The sequence below is a fragment of the Symphodus melops genome (assembly GCF_947650265.1).
Source record: "Symphodus melops genome assembly, chromosome: 10".
Taxonomy (NCBI): Eukaryota; Metazoa; Chordata; class Actinopteri; order Labriformes; family Labridae; genus Symphodus; species Symphodus melops.
In genome coordinates this window covers 16,286,382-16,306,548 of record NC_136700.1, presented here as the reverse complement: position 1 = coordinate 16,306,548, position 20,167 = coordinate 16,286,382, and the positions used below count along the sequence as shown (strand labels likewise).

General features: G+C 42.8%; 1 protein-coding gene across 1 annotated transcript; it reads left to right on the top strand.

Annotated features, from left to right (window-relative positions):
- The first annotated feature begins 690 nt into the window (after positions 1-690).
- Positions 691-19,325, top strand: golim4a (golgi integral membrane protein 4a). The gene is made up of 16 exons (XM_079354357.1): positions 691-1,372; positions 8,772-8,846; positions 9,840-9,889; positions 10,151-10,204; positions 10,629-10,779; positions 11,172-11,254; positions 11,349-11,432; positions 12,953-13,153; positions 13,254-13,484; positions 13,728-14,002; positions 14,669-14,745; positions 14,831-14,904; positions 15,340-15,546; positions 16,161-16,229; positions 16,341-16,436; positions 18,175-19,325. Exons 1-16 carry the CDS (start codon positions 1,186-1,188, stop codon positions 18,322-18,324), a joined length of 2,064 nt encoding a protein of 687 aa, XP_079210483.1. The 5' UTR covers positions 691-1,185; the 3' UTR covers positions 18,325-19,325.
- The last annotated feature ends 842 nt before the right edge of the window (positions 19,326-20,167 follow it).

Below are 20,167 nucleotides of genomic sequence, written 5' to 3'. Positions count from 1 at the left end.
CATTTTGCTGGAAAAATATGATCTCCCAAAACAAAGAGGAAATTTTCGACTACACAACAAACTGGAGACGTTGTGGGGTGCAAATTATAGGTCACACCCAATGTTTTTGGGACTGTAATACAATCAGAAAATATTGATGTGTGGGTAAGACTGAAAACAATACTGGGATATGAACAACCAAAGATGTGAGATATTGTATCTGTGTCTAACCTGACTGGGGAACATGCACAACCTGAAATCAGATTCTGGTTGAAATTCTCCTGGCTGCTGCCAAAAAGGCAATCATCAGGAAATAGAGAGGACACTCCAACTCTGAGGAACAGGCTGGAAGTGGTCGAGGAGATACTCCATATGGAAAGACTCACGTCTATACAGAGTCACCACCGAAAACTTTGATGTCTGAGGCATTACTACTTAGAACTACTTATGAATCCCACTGGCACTGTCCTGTGTTCTTTATGTTTATACCACAAATCAATGAAATCAGAGTAAAAAAAAAAGTAATGTAGTCTGCACAAAAAATAATGCTCAATTGAATGTTTACATTTATTTTAGGGTTTAGTGCTTCAAATAACTATTTGTGATATTTTTATTATGGCGTTTCACGAATCCTTTTTGCATTTGATGGAGCTTCCTAGTGACCAATAGATGATAGTGTGCTCCTCTGAGGGCGGGACTAGGGAAATTTCTGGGGGGTTCGAGGGAGGGACTTCCTCCATGGTAGTGGTTGGATGGCAGGCAGCTGCTTGGCTTGACACGTAACTGAAGTTAAAGGTGCTATGGAGGCCTTGTAGAGGACTTGAGGATTTACTTCACTCTTCATAAGCGTTTTAGACACTGGACACTTCTAAGTGGGCTGAGAAAAGGTGAACAACGTAGAGCAGCGGTTTAGTCGTCAGCCTGTGAACAGCAGCGCAGAGTTTGACGTGAAGTCAGGAGAAAATCTGAGCGGCGACTTTGAAGTCACAGGGGAGAGTCGTAAGTGGATGCGGCTTCGCGAAATAATGTACACACTGGGAATATATTAGCACTAAAGTCGTCTTTTCAGTGTAGAAATGCTCGGGGAGGGGGGGTTTCTTTAGTTCATACACCAGGAGGTGGGAAAAAAAAGTTGTGTGTCGGAAGTTTCCAGCAGCAGAGACGGGGCTTCCTCGCGCAGACAGCGGGGAGGGCTGCGGGTCCAACATGGGGAATGGGGTGTGCTCCCGGAGGCAGCGCAGGATCTTCCAGTTTCTCCTGCTGCTCACCGTGGTCTGCGGGATGATGTACGGGGGGATGATCTCGTATGAGGTGCACAAACAGCTCAAGAGGACAGAAGCGATGGCGCTGAAGTACCAGCAACATCAAGAGTCGCTGTCGGCACAGCTCCAAGGTAAACGGGTGGGAAAGTGAATTGCAGAATCTCACCTGACTTGATTTATTAGCTTTCACATTTAACAGAAGGTCGGTTCGACATTGCAATACCATTTTTAAGTTTGTGTTGGAAAACTAGTTGAACATCGTGCGTATGCAATGACTCCAGTGCAGATTGTGTGTGTGTTTGGTCTGACCTTACTGAACTGCAGGCGACATACACTGAACAACATGCTGAAGCCTTCTTTGACCCCTGACCTTGTTTGGCTTCATAATCTCGTGATCACCAGGTTATGGTCTGAGCAGATTTGGCTTTAAAGGTCAACAGTGAGTTATACCCTATTGGACAGGTCTCTTACTGTCAGACTGAAATAGGGCCCCTCACTTGCTGAGGCTATGATACAGTACACACACACACACACACACACACACACACACACACACACACACACACACCTGGCTGAAGTCACTGTGTCCCCAGGCTCACCTCAACAGTATACATCAGTACACTTGAATGTCATGAGGTCACCCAGAACATCTGCTTCTCTTTGCCACAGCTGGAGAAGCATCAAAGGAAAAATGGTCACCAGCAGCTTAATGATACAGAAAGGTTGACAGCGTAGCACACAGACAACACAACAGTATTGATTGCATCACTTTTGATGATGTGGCCTTGTTGTTGTCTTGTCACTGCTAACAGAGTAGGCCTTCCCTTAACTTTCACATGTACTGTACTCACTGTGGAATGGTTTCTGCTCAATATTATAATGAAGGGTGAACTGATGTATCGGTTGAACATTAGTCTGCCGATACTGATCCTGGTTCCGGTTAGAGCTTTAACGATCAGATATTTGACCATATTGATTATCTTATTGCTTCTATTAATTTTGGACTGTATAAGACGGACAGTTGTGAAAATGTTACAATGCTGTTAAAGCTCAGATGTGTTGATGTGGCTTGTAACGTTTCAACGAAAACTTGATTTAGTTTGTCTTAAGAAAAACTGTGAGTCCTCAGAACTAAGCGGCAATCTTTTTCATTTATTCTTTTGCTTCAGTTATGGTCGAAGCGATCTGTCTTTGGACTGCTGAAGGATCTGTTTTCTGTTAACTTATCAGTGAATTTGAAAGGCAGACCAGTTTGTCTGCCCTTTTTGGATCAGATATGTTTCTTCTCCTCTGAGTCCCTGGTTGAACCCAAGAAGCATCCTTCCAGTCCTGAAAAATGGAGCCGATGCAGAAGTCTGCGTGCTTGTGGCTGGCTCCAAGATCACTGGAAGTCAAATACACATGACGGGCAAAAAGCTGTTTTTACTGCATAAATAAGCATTACACACTGTACGGCTCTGTAATGGCTCTGTTGTGATTTTGAAAATGATAAATGTTATCCATAGTTAAGCGGGTAGCTGACATGATTGACAGGTGGGCGTGATGCAATGATTCGTCAAGATGTTTTAAACCCGCCTCAGCTTGGCTTCTCAGCCTGTCGTTAGGTTGACTGAAAGTTAGAGAAAGATTTCCAGCACGGCGGCGGCTGCCGATGATCCTCCAGAGCCGTGACAGAAGGATTCGTCCATTAATCTTTAGTCTACAGTTGAACCCCATCATTTAAAAGGGGGGAACATTGCTGCTTTGTTTAAATCTGTCGGCAAAGAGTCAGTCATTTTAGTCACAGACATTAAACATTGTCTGGAGAACAAACAAAAATCCCACTTCAAAATGCTGACACTCTCAACTGACCTGACCTTCAGTTCACTATGTATCCCTGTTTAACAGAATGTAATGTTTCAATTACCACTCACAGGCCCCATCTCTGCTAATGATAAAGGCTCCTTGCCCTACAGTAACCTCACGGGTGTGCTCCCTCTATATAAACACTTGAACACTTGCTGCTGTGTGGGCAGGATGGGAGGTTTTGTATCATGCCGTTATGCCATGAGTTTGAAATGAATAGCTTGATGCAGAGCACACTCCTACATCACATCACATCAAACGTGCCACACACACACACGCACACACACACACACACACACACACACACACACACACACACACACACACACACACACACACACACACACACACACACACACACACAGTCAAATACTGTGACTGTGTTTAGTCCAGAGTCTGGACCTGTTCAAACCAGCTGTCCTCGCTCCACAGCTTGGTTCTAGGAGTTATCCTTCAGACTTCTAGTTGTCACATTTAATAATAATGTGGGTAGTAATGCACACAGCCACAGAATGAACTGTGATTGTTTAGTCATCACTATGTGTAATGACATTGACACAGTTAGACAAACAGCTAATAGTTAATAATAAATATTTAACTCTCTGAATCTGTTCGCAAACACGTTTACTTTATCACTTATTAATTCCTTCAATATATAAACAGACCACCAACCATATAAAACAAGTTTTATATCCATTTGAATGCTACAGATTTATTTCCAATTTTTCACTGCTGACAGTTTTCTCTTCTTGAACTCTGACCTTTGGATTGACACTTCATTTGACCAATCAGGACCTTTCATTCACTGCTCCTAGTCTTCTTATAGCCTGAGTTGAAACAACGCTTTTTTTTTGCCTCTCTTCTCCATGGCAGCAGTTCACCATTTGTTCAGTGTTGTAGCTTGTATGTCTGAGATTATAGTGGTGAAAGTGAATTCAAGCGATGTAATTAAAATCATTTATCGGAAGTTAGATGTTTGAGGTAACATCCACGTTAAAAATGAATACACAAAGTGAATGCTGATAACTAACACGTGTGCCCAGATCTTGCCCATCCAACATGCAGACTGAACATTTTAAGTCTTCTCTCCCAGAGCTAAAAAGAGGTTCCTTAAGGCTAGTTTCCACCATGCGGTTCACTTCGGTTCATCCCGTTACGGCACACATTTTTTGTTTCCATAGTCTGAAGATCCCCAAATAACCGATCCGTACCATCCTACTTTTGGGGTGCCATGAATATCGATCGGACCCTAAAAGCTGGAGCTAAACACTGCAGTCTCTTGATTGGTCGAAAGGATCGTCACTTGCAAAATGCAAAATGCAGCGGCATTAAAGGACAAACACACCCCCGCCGTGTTGAAATACTCGATTGTTTACGTCTGTATTTCACAGCCTGCTCTGAAACAAAGCTGGATTGTGTTTTTAACAAAGAGCCACATGTCAGTGACAAAGTAGATGAATTTGCTGAATGTTGGTCTTTCTTCACCGTGTCGCGTTTTTCTTCTTTGTTGAATTTATTAGCGGGGTACACTGTGTCGCGCTGCTATGACGTCACACTATTACTGTATGTAGCTGACGCTGCTATCAGCATCCGGCTTACACGCCGCCTACCAAACAGAGCACGTTTGGCTGTGGAAACACAAACGGGAACCAAACTGTACTGATCCATATCAGAGCGCTTCGTGGAAACATATCACACATATGGCTCTTATTTAGTTTTTCCTAGGACTGTGACAGTATAATGTGACTCTGGAACACCATCGCTGAACTCCAAGCACCACACCCTTCCCTTCATTGTGAATATATGGATCATTTAGGAAATCACAAGGCCATGGCAACCTGATATCCATGGCTGACTGTTGATGACTTGTTTTGTGTCCTATATTTAGAGGTGGGCCGTAGCCTGGGGGACGTAAGCCAACCATATTGATTCACTGCTGCCCATGCTAACCACCCGCTGCCAGCTGTCTGTCATTTAAACAGATCAACCGGCACTTGTGGTTATGGATGCACTCTGACAAATATGTCCTTGTAATTCAGCACGCCCCCCCTCCCTCACACATACACAACCGTCATTGTTTACATATCTTTGTTCAGCATAAATCAAGTGAAATAATTAGTATTTTTCTCAGTAAGCTTTGTTAAAAAGGAACATGAGGACGGTCAAATTGTATGTATGTGTATGTGTGTGTGTGTGTGTATATGTGAGTGTGTGTTTACTGGGTTTAAAGGTACCTGTGTAGGTTGTGTTTACTTGAGGTTTGAAAAAGAAGCAACAGGAAATACCAGGAGAGGAGGTGGAAGTTTCATAACAGTAATATCTTGCTGCCTGTCTTTGAAAGTTTCCACGTGTTTGTGCTTTTGGTGGCAGCGTTGCCCTGCGTGATGAAAAAAATAAATGACGATAAAATGACCTTGTGCACTTGCATACTTACAAAAAATGTGCACGTTTGAGATTCAGCGCTATATTGTAAAAATGTTTTAGAAAAAAAAAAAAAAAGGAGCATTCATTCATTTTCTGGAAAACTCAAATTGCTGTCTGAACTGTAAGGATATTATTCTATAGTTTGCTTTTATGCTCAGATTTTCTGATCTGGTGTTCTCTCCAGCTCGGGGCTTGTCCTGCAGAGAGAGTTGACCTGCATGAGTCAGACGTCACTTCAGGTCACACGGCTCAGGTGTTCGGGAAGCTCTGATCAAGTGAGATCGACATACATGAACCAATCATTCAACAGCTATTGGATAGATTTATTGTCTTTATTCCATTTGTATGCTCTCCTCAAGACATTTGAAGCTTGGCTCCGGTGTTCGCGGTATGTGTGCGCAAGGCTGGTAGTGTAAACACACACTCCTCAAACAAAGTGGTGGAGCTCATTTTCCCTGTGAGATTGATAGTATTCCCCAGCTCGCACCTGATTGGATAACTTAAAGTAATCGTGTCTCCCTCTCAACCAGTGAGCCAGTAAAGGTCACTGGGATAGAGAGCCGCCTTGTTCTCTCTCTAACAGTGGATGAACTTTCACCACACCGTGAAGGAAACGTTTCGTCATTCATTCTCCTTTCTCATTGAGTTTTTTTTAAATTTATTTTTATTTATTTTTTTATGTGACAAAGGTAGTCGGCACTGCAGCAACAGTAACGGTTGTCTTTTTGTGAAATCACATTTTTATTGAATTGCGAAACAACAATAATCATCATTTTCTGATTCAGAGCAGTTTTTGATGCTTTCTCTTGAAGTTGTCGATGTGAAGCCCGTGCAGTTGTATGTGGAACATATTGTGTTCAGATTGACTTTTCCTTCTGAGCACTATTAGTAGGCTTGAATAATTGAAAAGCACATCGAAATAACGTCATCTTTATGCTGTAGCTGCTTTGCCCTTCTTGTCTGTAATATCCCCCAGAGAGAGGGAGTGTGTGCTGGGACTGAACTCAGCTAAAAGCAACATGGCCTCATGTCCTGGCACTCCCTAACGTCATGTAACTGCACATCCATCCCATAATGCTCAGAAGACATTTGGCAGCGTTTATTTTTCTCTTTCAGTTATTGGTAGTTTGCAGCATTTCAGATGTTTTTTTTTTGTTTGTTTGTTTTGGGGGTTTTTTACACTCGGTAAACGTTGAAGGTCACATGTTACCTCTTTCTCAGTCTCACGTTGTGAAGCCGAGGATCACCGTGCTCCATCCACTCTGTCGAGGGCATCATAACAAAGACTTTCAAAGCTGTCATAACAGACTCAATGTGGGACCTCAGCAGTGACTGGTGAAGTAAAGTAGGGACGCAATGTGTTTCCTCACTCTGCTCTTTTATGTTGACGTTTACAACGAGCAAGACCTTCACTCCTCTCCATGTGCTTTTATAGAGGCAGCAGAAGGCAGATTGATTTGTTTTAATTGTGACTTTCGTCTGTTTGAAATATGCTTTCAGAGACAGCGGCCGAGAAGAACATACAGAGCCTTTCTTTTTCCAAAGCAGTTATTGTTTATAATTGTTATATATATTATATTATGTTATTATTTGTAGTTTTAGATTTAAGTCATTAAGTCACAATTAACAGACGTGACAGGGGGGGAACAGCCGCCACGTTTCACTACGAAAAGTTCAATCAGACATGAAATCATTCAACACTGTTTTTCCTGAGACGACTCTCACTGACATGCTCAGTTGTTCCCCCGTTGAGCCTACAATGCCACTCTTTGTTTGCTGCAGCCTCCCGAGTGTGGAACAGAAGTCCCTGTTGTTACAGTATATGTGGAAGTGGAGGAAGCTTTTAATCATCAACATGAACACAGTGAGAGAGATGGATCGATAGACCAATGAGACTTGAGCCTCAGCCTCCAGAAAGCGCTCTCTCACTCACTCACTCACTCACTCACTCACTCACTCACTCTCTCTCTCTCTGTTCATCCAGTGACTTTGCTCGCTCTAGTTTGGTCCTGTCTTTTATTTAGCTCTTTGTGTTTTTCTCTTTGCCCTCTCATTCCCTCTCGTACATTTGTCTTCTCTGTTTTATTTCCCTGTTATGTCCCTTATTGTCCTCCCTCAAGTTTATCCTGGAATCTGTTGAGTTGGCACTCAGAATGAGGAACAGACACATCATCCGTTAGCTTACTCTATTTGTCTCCGAAAGTACTTTTTGTTTTTAAACGTGCTCTCCGTGTAAGAGAAGAAATAGTTCAACAGCTTGAGTGCAAAACCCCCCCCCAAAAAAACTCATTGAAATATTTTTTTCTCCTTTTCATATCCGCCACTCTTCCTTCCTGTCCTCTTTTTTTTGTTGGTTGTTTCTCCAATTTCATCTCTGCCAAAATGTGACACACACACACACACACACACACACACACACACACACACACACACACACACACACACACACACACACACAGAGACACACACACACAGGAGCACACTTAGCCTGCAGAGGCAGTTTTATAAGTTGTTCTGGTTTGCTGAGGTGGTTTTCTTTTAACCACGCAAAGAAGATTTCTTCACCGGTGAAGGAAACGAGTGGACCAAAAAAACACGTAAAAATGCAAACCAGCACTTTGAACTCTTTAGTTACCTTTCTTTACCTGTGTGTAATTCTTGCCTTGAAGGCTGTGCTGATATTATCTCCATCCTGTTCGCTCCTAACATGACCCTCATTCCAAACGAGGATTATTTCTGTGTATCCATGGATTTGATCATCTTCAAAGTGCCGGAGGTGAAATCATTAAAATCTGTGTGATAGGAGCAGCTGGAGAGGTCAGAGGTGAATGTGAGGGATGCGGGAGCGTTCAGGTGATCCAGGAGCTTTTGTTGATATTTACCATGTGCTCGCTTTGTCAGCATGAGCTTTACAATAAAAGAAAAAAAAAAACATTTCATCCTCTCCAAACTCGCCTCCGTAAAGGTGCAATTGTTCATGAGCTAACGCTACCTAGGAAGCACGAAAGCATGCCCAGCAGAGAGATAACGTGAACAGAGGTCACACTGCATATCACATCCCCACAAAATTCACCTCCTCGTTCAGTCGTTCACTCTAAGATCAGCGTTTGTGAATTCCTCATTTGTGCGCTGTGTGTATTTGTGTAACCGCTCTTTTTTTCATTTAGTTAACTCTCCTTCAAACAGAGTTCAAACCTATCACTTAACCTCTCTGTTCCCTCTCTCTCTCCCCCTCCCTCCGTCTCCGTCCTCTGTGCCCAGTGGTGTACGAGCATCGCTCCAGGTTGGAGAAGTCGCTTCAGAAGGAGAGACTCGAGCATAAAAAGGCCAAAGAAGGTGAGAAAAACGACGTCCACACTCCATTCCAGCTCTCGCGCTCTGACTGTCCGTGAGGAGACACTCGGCTCACATTCTGAGAGCACTTCAGGCATTTTTCACATCACTCTCGTATTTTGTTCCAACATATTCGAAGACCTTTGGCAAGTCACTCCGAGACTTCTCTTTAACGCTTGAGACGTGATGTGCTTATGTTCAAAGCTTTTTTTATGTTCACAGCTAGAGCTGTGTACTCGCAAAATGAACCATAATCAGGATTATTTAGATGCATATCAAGATCAAGATTGTTAAACACAGTCGCTCGTTCATTTTACAACATCAGATGAGTGAATCCTGATTTTTTTGTTTTTTGTCATCTTGGGAAGACGTCGAACTCAAACTTGAAACTTTATCCAGCTCTGTTCACAACATCTGCAGCATCTGATCTAAACAGAGTTATAACAGGCTCTTTTCTTTTTTCTTTTTTTTTTAAATTTCACAACAAGATAACGGCGGGCGGCGCTGGTGCTGCAGTGTGTGTGCCCCCTGTACGGAGGGGTTCAAGTCTGACCTGTAGCTCCTCTCTCTCTCTCTCTCTCTCTCTCTCTCTCTCTCTCTCTCTCTCTCTCTCGTCTCTCTCTCTCGTCTCTCTTGTCTTTCTTGTCTCTCTAATAAAATCTCAAAAAGCCCCAAATAGAGCTTTAAAAACAAAAAACAACAACAACAAAAAAACGAGATAAGGCTGTGAAAAAACATGTTATTATGAGACCCAGTAAAAAAAACAAAACGGGGGTGGTAGAGTCGGTTCTCACAACCAGAAGGTCAGGGTTTGGGGTCTGCAGCAGCGACATGTGCGATCTGTCCTCGTGTGGGAAGCTCTTTGAGCAGTCAGAAGTCTCGAGAAGCTCAAGTTAAAAATGCCGGAGTATTCATTCAAACTGGAGGTGAATGTTTTATAGAGTGAGAAATGTAAATGCATGTCACCTTACGTGTCATTCTGCTTCTGTTTCTCAGATTATCTGGTTTATAAACTTGAATCACAACAGTCGCTCAACAAGGAGAAGGTAGGTTTTCAGCTCTTCATTAACTGACCCACGTTTTCTCTTTTTTTGTCTGATTTGAAGTAACGATGGTTTCACTTCACTGCTTTGGATTTTGAAGCAGCTTAAGCAGCTGCTGCTACAAACGCATTAAATATAATTCAAGTGTTGTTCATTACCTGATGTGTCAGCAGCAAAAAGCCCAAAACATAAAGTCACGCATGTCGTTTTTTTAAATTTATGATTGTATAGCACGTTGTTTTTGTTTGTTTTATGTTCAAACAGCAAGACTCCAACAGCAAGTTCAACTCTCTCCAGGTGCAGCATCAGATGCTGAAGGTACAGATCCTGTTGAGCATCTCATTCCCCCCTCTCATCTTCATCTTCTTCTTGTTTCTCATAAACACCTCACACTCTCTTTTTTTAAATATATATATTTTTTTATTATTATTTATTTATACACCAGGCGGTAATTACATATTTAAATTGAGAACAGACATAAAGTTGGGTAAGGGAAATGGGGGAATTAAAGTTGGGTGAGGGATAAAAACAACGGGGAAAAACAGAATAATACTATTAATAGTAATAATGGCAATTATAAAATAAAACATTAACGAAGCAACAACGAAAAAAAAATCCTCTCTCTGACCTCAGCACACTGTGGGCTGAAGTTAGTTTAATTGACCGGTTTCACTTTGATGAATGTTGACAATTTTACGAGACCAAACACATCCTTGCAATGACAATGCTGTGTTTGGTTCAGAATCAGCACGAAGACCTGAAGAAGCAGTTTTACGAGCTTCAGGACCAGCAGCAGGTTCAGGGCGAGGACCACAGCCGGCTGCTGGGCGAGCACAAAGAGCGCTACGACAAACTGCAGCAGGTCAAAGAGCTGGAAGTCTCTCAACTCAAAGGTACTGATAGTCACACAGGCTGAAGCTTCTGTACCACACAGCCGTCTCATCATTGAACATTCTCACTCTGTCTCCATCTTCTGACTGGAGGAAATACTGCACGTCTGAAGCTGTGCACACTGTCGGCTCAAGACCAGAAATGAAACGTTCGTGCTCGTCTTTGCTTCACAGTTTCTTACTTTGCTTTTACTTCCCTCAGCTCGTGTGTCGCTGTTCGTGAGACAGAAATGTCATGTGTCCGATGCTTTGAACAGAGACTATTTGTATCGTGTTTAAAAAGGATTAGAGGAAAAAGATTCTAATTCATATGTTGCACATGTGTTCAGTTCTGTTTGATGACACTGGCTCCCTGACTTGATGCATGTGATGTTTTGTTCTCTGTGTGCTGGCAGAAAATGTTTATAACCTGAGAGAGGAAAATAAACAGCTGAGGAAAGCCCACCATGAAATCCACACACAGCTGCAGGAAGCACAGGTGAGATGTCCACACATGGATCCTTTAACGTTAAAGCGCTTCATTCAAAAGAGGAAAAGTGTACTTCAGTGTTCGGCTGCTCTGGTGCGTTCAGGTTCGTCATGAGGACCTGAAGGCATCCCACGACCAGCTCGCACTGACACTGGAGGACCACAAGAGTGCGCTGGCTGCAGCACAGGTACGAGACATGTCGACTCATTGTGACCGCCCGCTCAGCACAACGGCTGATGGGTGCAACATTTCTGCTTTACAAACACGTTTGTTTTTATCAAGTCAACTGTTGATGTAATTGTCCTTGTTAGTTTTCTTCTTCCTCCTGTTCAAACAAGCCTCCTCACTCTGATCCATCCATTTCACTCCTTTTTAATCTTTTTATGTAAAACTGCCAATTATCTCCTTTTAACTTTGTGTTTGTTTTATTGTTTTTTAAACCCTGCATGTAAGGTGTCCTTGGGTTTTTTTGAAAGGCACCCTCAAATAAAATGTATTATTATTATTATCATTAAACAAAAAAAATCAAATAAGCTCGAGCAGTCATCTGATGTATGCATCATCGTGTTTTTAGCTGAGGCTAGTTTACACACTTGTCCCTAGTAGGGCTTTTAGTTAAGAATAACAATGCAAATTAATATTGTTAAAAAAAGTTAAAACTAATAATACAGATACGTGTTGATAAAATAGAAAATGAAACAATGGAAGTGGGAAAATCATACAGAGAGAATACAATATAAAGTACAGAGAGAACACGGTATGTGTTTCTGTCGTTCAGGTTAAATGCAGAACATGAAGTTCCTCTCGGCTCTTCTTTAACCTTTTGTTCTCACCTTGTCAAATGGTTCTTATAGTAGAACGTGTAAGATGGGAAAAAACATGTGGAAGGGGAAAAAAGAGGCCTGGGTCTCGCCTAGTGTTGGGAGAAATAAGATCAGATCTCTCACACACACACACACACACACACACACACACACACACACACACACACACACACACACACACACACACACACACACACACACACACACACACACACACACACACACACACACACACACACACACACACACACACACACACACAGACTGAAGACTCTGGTTTAGTCAGGGCTGTCTGAACAGTGCATCTAAAGCACGTTCCAGCCAATCAGCGTTGGGTGTGGAGTGAGACAGGGAAAGCATCTTTTATTTTTTTTAAAGTTTTTAATTATATGTATGTGTTATGTAGTCTTAACTACATGGTTCACAGACGTCACATACTTGTGATCATAAGAAGGCTTTTAACTTGACACATTCTGGTAGTAAACAGGTTTAGATGAAGCCTGGGGCAAATGTGGTTTATTTTTAGACACAGATTAAACATTGAACACTAAATGGAGAGCATCGGCATCAAAACATTTCTGCAGATATCCAGGCCATTCCTTCACAAATCCCAGCGCTCTCCCAGAGGTCAGAAAACTGATGGTTAAAGGCCGGGTTGGTCATTGTGAAAGTCCCTTTCTCTCTGTGCTCGCTCAAAAGCCACGCCCCTCACAGATTTTCTTTGTTTCTTTTTTTTATAGAGCACATGAATTATTAAATTCAACCAAATCTTAGAAAAGTTTATCTGGAGCAAATGAGCGACCCTGCATTCATGCAGCATCATGCACATGCCCCGCGATTTTCCCTCCTCGTCCTTCATTAGTTGTACTTTTGTTTCTTCTAGGTGCAGGTGGAAGGATTTAAGCAGCTGAAAGATTCCCTGAACAGAGCGCCCAATCCAAGAGAGTCGAACCCTAACCCTGCACAAGTAGCCATCGTAGCGCCTGAGTCCCATGTTCAAGAAGCGCATGAAGGCCAAATACTTGATCGGCCACATAACGACGAACCGGTCCACGAGGAAGATCATCAGGACGCCGTGTCCAGGGTAATGTGGGAGTCTTTGGTATCCCTTTGACATCAAGACAGGAGTTATTACACCAAATGTATATAAACGCACATTCCTTTGTCTTTCTTTTTTGTTTCAGTTAAACAATCAAGAAGAGTCCCAGCATGCTTTGCCAGAAAAAGAGGAGGATGGAGAGGGCGAAGCGGAGAGGAGGAGGGAGCTGGCGGAGGAGGAGATGGCTCAGGCAGGACAGCCTCAGAAGCTGGAGGAGGATCCCGATCAACCTCAGGACGAGCAGCAAGAGGGAGAAGAGGAGCCACAACTGCCGGACGAGAACGCGCTGGATCGACAAAGACGCCCGCCGCTACCGGTCAGAACTGGTTTAGACCTCTGAGTGTTATTTAAACAGAGCTCAAAGGGATCGTGACTGTATATCATTTTAAACGTGTATACAGACAGTGTCTTATTTTTAGGCTACCATCTTTTAAACTTTGTTAAAAAAAAAAAGGATTCCTAACCTTTCCTCCAAGCTTTTGCCACAAATTAGCACTAACTCTTTTATGTTTGTTTTACTTATAACTGAATATCTCTCTCCACTTGTCTTTTTTGAAAGGTTCTCCATCCTGAGGCCCAGCTGCAGCACGAGGCCCACGCACAGGCGGAGCGAGGGAAGTCGCCGTATGAGCAGCAACAGGAGCAGCAGCGTCTAGAGGCCCAGAGGGCCGAGGAGCGCAGGCAGATCCAGCTGCATCAGGAGGCCCTGCAGGCTCAGAGGGACAGGGTGCTGAAGGAGCGGGAGCAGAGGCTGAAGGCGGAACAGGAGAGGGAGCAGCAGCAGCAAAGGGACGCTGACAGAAGGGAGCAGCTGCTGAGAGAGGAGCACCAAAGGTCAGTTTGAATTAGTTGGAACTAAAAATCAAGCGCCAGAGAATGCCAACATTTCAACCCTAAAGGCACACGAACACTATTCAATCCGTACCATGCTCCACCCCTGTTGTTTGTTTGACTAGTGGGAGCGCTCCGATCCGTGCTCAAGCACTGAACACTTCCTAGGCTTTGGCTGTATTTTAGTGAAATGACTCAACATCAGTCACAAAGTCAGTAAAGCAGCCGTCATGTCCTCTGCGTTGATTTCCGATGTGCAGACGCAGACTCGACTGTTCGTCCTTTTTTTTATGTTTTTATTTTACTAGTAAAGTAAGCACGCTTCGTAATTAAGTGACATCCTGCGTGGGTTGTATCAGATGACAGACGTACACGGGTAACTGATCAGGCAACACTACAAGAACAAGAAATGCACTTCAGACACGTTTTCTTTTAACCCATCGTCTTTTTGCTACATTTTATTTATTTATTTATTTTCTTTTTAAGTCCTTTAGGGGAGATGGTGAACACACAGTTCTTATAAAGCACTTTCCCTCAACACAAACATGTTTTCATGATGGGTAAAAGCTTTAACAGCATGATGTCTAATAACTTTTCCTGACATGTAAAGCTCTGTTTGAATGTGGCTGTTGTCTTCTGACTGCCTCGCACTGTCACTGTTGTTCTTAGGAAGAGGACAGAATATGAGAATATGGACAACGACATTGTTCAGGGAGAGGAGGAGCGTCACACCGATGATGAAGAAGGTGAGACACAATGATCAACTGTTGCATGGTATAATCACAGAAGCAGTGTGGCTATCGATGTATTTATTGTCGCCATGTTTTACAGAGAGAGATGTTCACATGTTGCACGGCAAGGAGGAGAGACGAGAAGCAGACCCCCGGGCGTCTCCACATCAGCGGGTGACTGCACGCTCCATCTGTCCCAACAGGCGCATCCTCAGCGCCTGTTTGTTCTTTCAGCACGCTCAGTCACTTAACATTCACACCAGTGTATCATGTGTCCATTCAGCCATCCATCCACGAATCCATTCTTTTACCCCCACGCAATCACACACACACACACACACACACACACACACACACACACACACACACACACACACACATCTTCTCCTTGTCTGTCATCCCAGTGAGCTATTAAATCTCCTGATTAGCAACAAGGCAATTAATACAACATCAGGGAACACTAACGACCACAGTCAGCTTTGATTTATTATCCTCCATGCTGCAGCTTTATAACATTAACACTTCCATGCTCTTATTGCAATGTTCCTGCAAACATCCAGCCACCCTCTTTTGTCCTTTTTTACGGAACTACTCTCTCGTCCTCCGCAGGGTGCTGGGGAGGCCGACGTAGACCCTGAGGACGATCCAAACAACCAGGGAGAGGACGAGTTTGAGGAGGCTGAAGACCAGCAGCAGCAGCACAAGGTCGCAGCGGAGGAAGAAGAGGTGGGAGAGGAGGATGAGGAGCCCGCACCGGCCCAGCACAAAGACGCACATGAAGGAGCTGAGCAACCCGCCGTGGAGGAAGAACTGGTTGTAAGTAACACGATGGACGGGACAATGTGGGGGACAAGACACTCAGCTTTTAGTGGAGTCAAGTTCAGTTATTAATATCACAGCAAAATGAAGCTCTGACCTCGGTGAAAGATTAAAGGTAGGCTTGATAACGGAAGAAAGAAGCATGTATTTCATGTTGAATGTCCGGCCTCTTTTTTATTGTTTTAAATGTTTTCAATTGGGAGAGCGTTTGCAGCAGCAGGGTGCCACCTGATGCCTGAGCTCTTCACCTGTTTTTGTGCGGCCGCTCCGAAGGGCTCAACTTGAAAATCTTCCAGCTTTTCAGAAAGGCGCTGTTGAAGTCACCAACTCTCTTCCAAATGTCTGACATTCCCCGTATATTGGCCTCCGACAGATCGCTTCTCATATCAACATCCTCTTTGCTTCGTGTCTGCTGGGGTAAATTACAAAACTGCAGCGTCAGTCATACAGTGGCCATTGTTGACAGACGGTTGTCATAGAGACAGGATGGACGTACAGTGCTTTTCTGCCAGGAAAAAAAAACATGTGCACATCAGTAATGGTGGTATAACAGGGTGTTTGAAATAAATATGGTGAAATTGTGATTTAACATGCTGGTACCATTTCTTCAGATTGCTGGAAACCCGGATCAACAGGAAGACGCACTGGATGACCAGTACCAGGAGGAAGCAGAGGACGAGGTTTGTATCATTACACTAGGACAACGACATAGTTAGATAGTTATTCCAACTATTCACTCCTCAAATGATTTTGTGTAACTTTTTTTGTTTTGGGTGGGTGGGGTCTTACAGGCTCAGGAGGACATCGCCGGTGGTCGGAGGAGGGAGGAGGAGGAGGAGGTTGAGGAGGAAGGAGAGGATCCATATAATGAGGAGAACTTAGAGCAGGTGGGTTCTTCTTCCATAGAGGACAGACGCTCTGTGTCGAATTTAGTTTAAAGATTGATTTATGCTGATCCATAATAAATACAAACATATTATGTTACCATACTGGATGTCTATACTAAACTGTTGGCATTTTCCCTGAACGAAAACTTCTCGAGAACCTGCTGACCAATTAGAGCAAAGAATGATGCCAAGTATATATATATATATATATATATATATATATATATATATATATATATATATATATATATATATATATATATAATAGTCTCAGGCAGAGGCTTAATAAGGCATTTTTCTGACATGGTTAAGAAGGTTTTTTGAGCTACAGTCGGTGTCCCAGACTGACAGAAGTTGGTGAATGTCAGTAGAGCCATTTTCACATATGCACTCCGGATAATATGTGGATAATTACGGTAGGATTGCTCCTGAGGTTCTCCTGACCTGCCGTTCACATACACTCTTCACAGCTGGAGACTTTCCCTGTTAGAAGAAAGGGGCGGGGTCAGGGGATTTCCTGAGGTACTTACATGACGTAAAAAAACAAACAACAGAGTCGGCTACACAATGCTATATTGACAATGTTTACTTTTGATCAGTGCAGTCAAACGGAATGACAACATCCACAAAGGAGAGGATAGGAAGAAACTGGGGGGGGGGTGTCTGTCTGTCTGTCTGTCTGTCTGTCTGTCTGTCTGTAAGTGATGTGACTCTTCCCTCAGCATGTTCTGATAAATGAGGGAGATCAGGTGTGCAGTCTGTCAGGTGTCTGGTTACCAGCCCTGCTTGCTTTATTTCATTTACCCAGAGAGGAAATGTGTTTTAATGGAGAAGCTTTTCACCATCAACATGAACGTTATTTCCTCCTCCGGTTTTAAACTGGGATGAAAAGGGTAACAATAACCAGGTTGGACTTATATATTACCTAGAAGTCCTTTTTATTTTTTTTATTTTTTTATTTTTTTTTTTAAAGATTTGTTTTGGGCCTTTGCCTTTAATGATAGAGGGAGGAAAGTGGATAGAGTCGGAAAGGGGGGAGAGAGTGGGGAGAGACATGCGGGAAATGGGCCACAGGCCGGACGCGAACCCGGGCCGCCCGCGCGCGAGGACTGAGCCTCAATACGTGGGGTCGCGCGCACTGCCGCTGCGCCACTGGCGACCCCAGAAGTCCTTTTTTTAAAGAAGTGATAGGATCTTGAAAGTTGAGTAATGATAACTAGCAGTCTTAAGCAAGACATCTGACTCTCTACTACTCTCTGTTTGTGTAACTGACCCTGACTTTTATTTATTTAGCACCCCTTACTTTTTTGTCATTAACAGTCTTTTTTTGTGCAGGTAAAATGTGTGGATATTATAACAGCTTTGGTGAGATTATCTTATTATCACTCCATGTGAGTCTGGATGGGGCAGACGCAGCTTGGCTCGTCACCTACCGAGTGAATGTTCTCTGTTGCTCTGTAATTTGAGCTCAGTGGAGCTTTCATTTCATTCAGCTTCATTCATCCACCGCTGCACAGTTTGAGTTTCAGTTGACCCTTCACAAAGGTGTCACTGCTTCTGTTTGCCCCCAGTGAGCAGAAGACAGATGCTACGTTGTGAACAAGCCTCAAAGATTCGAGCAGCACGAGGTTTCACACGTTAGGCCTCCATCGTGTTCTACCTTCTGCTTTATCTTCATGTGAAATTGTCCGGAAGACGGTAGAATTCTCATTTGTGTGTGTTTGTCATTTGTTTTCAGGACGAGGTGAAAAACCAGGAGGTAAAAAGAAAGGATGTGGCTCATGGAAAACAGACAGGGAATAATGAGGAAGAGAATTACGAAGAGGAGGAAGCAGAGGAGGAAACAGTTGGTAAGGACAAGGGAACCAATAGGAGGGCAGAGATGTAAGCTGGATGCAGACTTTGACCAATCGCAGTGCCTTTTTAGGCTGACCATAGAGCCTATCAGGGTTTTTTTTTTGCTCGTTTCCCAAAGGAATTAAATCAGCCATCCATTCAGAAGCCTTATTTTGAAAATTGTGATCTCATGCCTGAAAGATGGGATGCAGTTCAAAAACTGTGGAGATGGAACTGAGCAGCTTACACTGTGGAAATGGACAGACTTTTTGGGTGGAAATGGCATGTATACTGTATTTTTTTTATTCATTTGCCTTTCTGTCTACTCCCATGTCTGCCTGTTTGCATGCCTGCTTCTGTTTAATAGCAGCAAACAGGCAGAGAATGTATTTTTATCATGAGCTGTCTTTGAGTATGTATAAAGAAAGTGAGGATAAATTAAGTTGTGTTATTCTGATTTCTTTACGTTCAGGCTTTTGTATGTATGTTTTCTTTTTAGTGTTCAAATTTGAATAGATATATTGTCATTCCAATCAGTCCAGTTGTTTTCTGTTATTTATTGTTGATTGTAACATCTCCGACAATCATAAAAAGGTGCAAAAGTGTCCTTTAACTTTTCAAGACTGATCTGATTTGTTACATGGTGGCTTTTATGTGCCGTGACACAGGAGTATTTTTAGTGGATTTTTTTTATTCTGCAACTGGCAGTCAAAGAGATGATTCTAGTGAAGCTGTAATGTAATCAAAGTGCCTTTTACATTTTCAGAAACCTCTTCGAGGTCTTCGACATTTTTCACTGGGATAAGTTTATCAATTGGACAGGACCTTATATGGAGTGGCTGTGTGTCACTTTAACTGCTGGTGTGAATGAAATTCACAAACGCTATGCAATTCACTTCTTTAGCAAACTGTTGTACAATGTAAAGTTCAATAAAAGATGACAATTTGTACTTTTTCCAACAGCTATATTTGATACAATAAAATGGGGTTGGATGGGGATCAACTCTGTCACCTGAATGCTCTGTATGTGGGAAATAAAGAGGTTGAAGAGTATGGGTTGCTTGTGTTCAACTTTTAGTTTGCAATTTGTTTCCATGTTTAGTAAGGAGGGTTTCTTTATGGGCCGGCTGCAACTCAGTTGGTACAGTCGGTTGTCTCTCAATTGGGAGGTCATGGGTTCGATCCCCAGCTCCTGCAGGAGCAAATAGCTTCCACTGCTTTATCAACGGTGTATGTGTTCGCACGGGATGAAGTTACTTCTGATTATTAATTTGATCCATTCTCCAACCTTCACCCAGCGTGTGCTAAACACTGAACTTATAACCGCTCAAATATATAAACAACTGGGTCATCCTCTCCTCAGGTAAAAGATCCAAAGGGCAAATATCTCAGCGTTGCTCATAGAAGCTACCTTAATGACTGATGTCTGTTTAGAAAAGAATAAAAACGTCATGTCCTTGTCTTTCACAGACTGACATCAAAGGTCTTTTCTGGGGCTCATTTGGTAGTCGTCGTCTCTCAAAAAAAAAAACCAGAAGGTTGAGGGTTTGATCCCCAGCTCCAGCAAGCAACATGTTGACCGCTCTGTGCCTTTGAATTGCCCCACTCGGATAAATAAAGTTATTATTTTTTTAAAAACACATTAGTGTATAAATGAGTGGATGTGACGTGGTGTAAGAGCGCCATACAAGCTCAGTTCCATTGACCGTTTTAGAAAGGTTGTGCATTAATGTGTCATGTCATTACAGGCCTTGGTTATATAAAGCTTCATAAAGAACCTGCTTTCAGCTCTGATGTTATCAAACAATCTGTGAATCAGCAGGAAATACATTGTTTGCATCCTTTTTTTTTTTTTTTTTAATATATGAATGTAAAGTGTTGTTAGCTTTGGAGTC

Bases quoted from the DNA above. Each gene is read 5' to 3' on its own strand.
- golim4a (XM_079354357.1), top strand. From the start codon at position 1,186: ATGGGGAATGGGGTGTGCTCCCGGAGGCAGCGCAGGATCTTCCAGTTT. The intron at 9,890-10,150 runs GTAGGTTTTCAG...ATGTTCAAACAG, and splicing joins AGTCGCTCAACAAGGAGAAG to CAAGACTCCAACAGCAAGTT. The intron at 10,780-11,171 runs GTACTGATAGTC...GTGTGCTGGCAG, and splicing joins GGAAGTCTCTCAACTCAAAG to AAAATGTTTATAACCTGAGA.